Genomic DNA, 5,000 nt, shown 5'->3' on the forward strand with positions numbered 1-5,000 from the left:
TAGAGGTTAAGAATGATTAACAATGTTATATTTAGTACTGAAATGTTCACAAAAGAGAGGTATTAGATTGGCACAAATAATAATCATAATGAGATGTCAAGGAATTGCTGATGTATGGATTCCTACCATAGAAATTTCCTACATCTTTAACATCAAATATTCACTTCATAAGTGCTGTTATTGGTTTAACTGTTGATATTTCTATGGGCTTAAGAACATGTATATACCTGCATGCTCTGACTAGATATATAACTTTTTGGCAATGTATATGTAATATTTATAGTAGTAGTTTGGGATCTCCAATCAAGCTCACTGAATAGATGAAATATCAACATACTTTAAGAGTCAACCAATGGAAGGAGGAGTTTTCATGTCTATATGTATATATATATGAGAGATGTATATACACACACAGTGAAGTGACTGTATGGCAGACATGTAACAAACAACTAAAAAATAATAATAATAATATTAATAGTTCACTGTCTAACTTGCTGACATCATTGACTACACTCTTGGTTGCCTGGGAAAAACACCAAACAGAGAGTTCTGAATGGGGAATTGCCGACTGTACAAGTGAGTGATGAAATGGTAGGAAGTGAGCATGCATATCAAATCCCTGGTTTTCAGCATGTCCTAGTTATTTTGGTTGTTGTAAAAACATGCAAGCTTTTTTTCTCAACTGTTTAGATTTGTGGATTGTTCTATTACTCAAGTGCTGTTTAAGAGTTCGAGCTAGAGAACAGCCTTTTGGTCACACTTGGGCTCAGCTTAGCACTGGCAGCTAGCGGACTTCTCTAAAACTCTCAGTAAGGCACTGTATAAGCACAGAGGAATGTTTAGGAACGTAGTAAGAACAGGAATGACACATCTCTCTATAATGAGAAATACATACATCTGAGGGTGAGGAAAGGGAATATCTTTAAATAGATATATATATGTGCTTGTGGAATAAAGATGGTTATGTTGCTGATGAAATGAACAAAGTATTTCCCATTATTCTATCAAGTGTTCCTGGATCGTTACTACCATATCTTAGCAACTGCTTCCTCTGATAACAAGATGCCTGTCACACAGGTTTTATGCCTGGCATTTGGACTTCCATGCACTTAGCCATGGCTTGGAAATGCTCTTCTAAGGCAAAATTTTGTGACTGCATTGCACTTGAAATGTCTCTCGTTCTCAAAATCAAAATTTTGTTTGTCACTGAGGACAATAGTCTACGAATCTGAGAGGCTACAGAGAGAAGAATAAGACAGGGGGACACTGAACACCAAAAGGAACACATTTTACAACTATTATATTACTGCAATAATGTTGATCTACATACTACAGTAACAATGTCCTAACTGTCTAAGCATATATACCACTGGTGCCCATGAAACATCTTTCAAAATCAAAATAGTGCAATCACAACTGCTGCGCTGCTCTAAGGCACATTGTTGGGAGTTGAAGAGTTTTTAGCTCAAAAGCAGCTAATGGAGAGAGAAAATGGGTGCCTTCTCAATTGTACCTCACTAGCTTCAAATGAACTGGGTGCACATAATATATTGTCAGCATGTTTATCCAAGTGTGGAGGTCTAAACAGGGATGATGCAATGCTACTAAACATCAGCAAGGGATTTTATACTGTAAAACCGCCTGCCTACATACCTTCTTCTTCAGTGCGTTGAAATTGTCGATGATCACACCAATGAAGAGGTTGAGTGTGAAGAAGGAACCACACACAATGAAGATAACAAAGTAAATGTAGGCATAAATGTTGGCTTCTCTCTCTGGCTGCATGTCAATCCCACGGCAATCAACTGCATCTGCCATCACCTCCATCCAGCCCTCAAAGGTTGCCTGTGGAGAGATCGGTCAGTCAGAGAAGGGAGACAATAAGGGAAAGAAATGGAGGAAACAGAACACCATATATGCCAAAACAACTTTATAACAATACATTTCTGAAAATTTAAACTGTTTAAGTAATCTGCAAATACAACAGTATTAATTAGGTTTGTCAAATGAATATTTTGTTAGCATGCCTCAGTTATATTTGAGTCATTAAAGCATTATCTTTACAATATTACAGAAGTTTTTGATACTATGATACATAAGAACTATTGTTCCTTACCACTTGAAACAGGGCTAAATAGGCATAACCCACATGATCAAAATTTATTTTGCTATTGGTCCAGTTGTAGTTTAGTCTTTCACAATCACTTCGATTGTTTACAATCTGCAAATTGACAAAAAAAAAGAAAAAAAAAAAAAAAAGGAAGAAAGGAAGAAAGAGAGAAAAAATATTAGAATCAAGGAAGTTATCATTAACAGTTGTTTATGAACATATCACATTACAAGGCAATCAATAACCCATTGTTTCAGCAAGCTCATATTTGCATTATTTGTAGAAAAAAAGAAAGAAAAAAAGAAAAACACTATAATTTACATCTCAAGTTTTAAAACCTCTTCTCTACAGACCTTAACTGGGAGGATTTTTCTATCAACGGGATCAATACACTTGTAAAATTTCCCCCCAAACATCTGCACGCCCATGATGGAGAAAATAAGCCAGAAGACGAGGCACACAAGCAACACATTGAAGATGGACGGGATGGCATACATGAGTGCATTCACCACAATCTGTTGCGGGCAAGAGAGAGTTACTATCATTTTTCTTTCTTAAGAAAGGGAAACATTCATATACTACATATCTGTGTATCTATATATGCCATGGTGCTGTCATAAAAAATGGGCAGTTTGACTACTTAAAATTGTTATGATTATGTTTAGATATTTGCATTGTGACCTAGATTTGTATACTTAATAATGCCATATATAATATAAACATCAATTCATATGGAAATACAAGTTTTAATTAAACATCTACAAAGATTCACATTTTGAAAATATATAATATATATGATACATGCCATATAAAACCCTATATAAGGATGTAACTTTGTATGAAAACACACACACATACACATGAGTGCACGTGCACACACACACACACACACACACACACACACACACACACACACACACACACACACACACACACACTCACACTCACACTCACACTCACACTCACACTCACACTCACACTCACACTCACACTCACACACACTCTCTTTCACTCAAATTCACTTATTCAAACTCGCTCTCTCTCAAACTCATTCTCTCTCTCTCTCTCTCTCTCTCTCTCTCTCTCTCTCTCTCTCTCTCTCTCTCTCTCTCTCTCTCTTTCTCTCTCTCTCTCTCTCTCTCTCTCTCTCTCTCTCTCTCTCTCTCTCTCTGCGTACCTTCATCCCCTCCCAACGTGAAATAGCCCGAAGGGGCCTCAGTGCTCGTAGTGTCCGAAGACTCCTAAGGGCAATGAGGTTATCTTGCTCCACAAAGAGACTGCAGAGTGACACCATGACAATGAAACAGTCTAGGAGCGTCCAGACGGAGGTGAAGTACTTGACGAAACCAAAGGCAACCCACTTGATCATCATCTCCAGGGTGAAGAGAATGGCGAAGGCGAGGTTCAGGTAGGAGAGTACCTCCTGTAGTGGACGGGAGAGGGGATTAGGTTCTGCAAAATGCATGGGGCCATTGGACAGGCTCTAAGGTGAGCATTATGGGGACTGCTTTTGATAATTCACCTTTGTGTTGTCTTTACACTAAAATGTCTGATCTGAAGTCTTCTCTGAGTGTAAAAAAATCATGTAAGCAAACTATCAAAACTTGTATCTACAAACAAATTATTCTATTCATGTTTCAAAATATTGTTCCAGAAAAAAAGGATCAACGGGTAGGAAGGGTACACCAATAAAATCCAGGAAAAAGGGACCTTCATAAATGGGTACACCAAAATGTATTAAAAAACTAGTTTATTTTGTTATTAGTAGAAATGTTCCTCTTTAATAGGGAGTTAGTATTTATATATGTTGTGTATTATTCTGCTATGGTGGTTAGGGGACAACACATATGGACAAACAAGAGTACTGCCAACCTCGGTTTCTTGCATATTTGACCATTGGCTTCGTCGACAACACAAAATGCAAAAAAATATATATATATTTTGATGCGCATTCCGGGTATCCTGTGTTACTCGGGCATCACATAGACAGCTGCTGGACGTACAAATAGACATAGAAGCCAGGATGGTCCAACCAAGACACGACAAGCAACACATTCAACATTGAGGAGAAAGTGTGGTTCTAAATGGCTGACAAAATACAGGAAATTAATATAGAGAACACATCTCTAAATACAAGTAACTCAGCCATTGTAAACTAGAGATGAATTATAGCCAAGTTGTAACTTCTTTTGAAGAAACAATGGAACAGTATTTCCATATAATTATGGTCAATAACAAACTATTAGTTTGTTTTTCAGATGTCTTCACTGACTTTTAAATCGTTCAACAATTTTTGGTGAGTAAGAATGATATTCCCAGGCTAGTAATCCAAGATGAAGAAGGAATGAATGTGCATATGCTAAGAAAAGTTTATTACATATATATCTCCAACGAGACTAGAGTTTAGGTCTGGAGCCAGAGTAAATGAACAGCGGGCTCATGACAGTGACTGATGGTGCACTAAAGACGAAGGTGAAGACATGGTGAACTTGGTTGATTGATTGAGACCGGAGATAGACCTGGACAGGAGCCGTCAGTACGGCACATGTGTGCTGTTGTGTCTGGACATTAGAGTGATGATGGCAACATCTGTACTTCTGAATACACATGTCTGGACTTTCTTTTTATATTTCATTGCCCTAGAGAGAAAGAGGAAAAATAATCACAGAATCTATCAGCCGCCGTGAAAATAAGAAATAACAACAGACCCAAACAAAAAGAAGAAAAGTATGAGATGTATGAAATAAACATAAACGAAAAAGTACGGCCAAAAATCCATTCTTCCTATGACTATGCAAAGCTGAATACAGCACTTGCAAAAAACATATATAAAGAGAAAGTCCACACAATATATGCTTCCAGATATTTCTACAGCTACTGTGAGCGGCAT

At 37.4% G+C, this 5,000-nt stretch overlaps 1 protein-coding gene across 1 annotated transcript in view; it reads right to left on the reverse strand.

Moving 5' to 3' along the window:
- The window catches only part of LOC119583765 (sodium channel protein 60E-like), a gene marked incomplete at its 5' end in the record, with an annotated part of 79,952 nt that overhangs the window by 24,743 nt on the left and 50,209 nt on the right, over window positions 1-5,000 (reverse strand). The window contains 4 exon segments of the mRNA XM_037932431.1: window positions 1,654-1,845; window positions 2,117-2,221; window positions 2,464-2,625; window positions 3,288-3,533. Of these exon segments, the coding sequence (XP_037788359.1) occupies window positions 1,654-1,845; window positions 2,117-2,221; window positions 2,464-2,625; window positions 3,288-3,533 (705 nt within the window).

Source organism: Penaeus monodon, chromosome 17 (assembly GCF_015228065.2).
Source record: "Penaeus monodon isolate SGIC_2016 chromosome 17, NSTDA_Pmon_1, whole genome shotgun sequence".
In the NCBI taxonomy this organism is placed as follows: Eukaryota; Metazoa; Arthropoda; class Malacostraca; order Decapoda; family Penaeidae; genus Penaeus; species Penaeus monodon.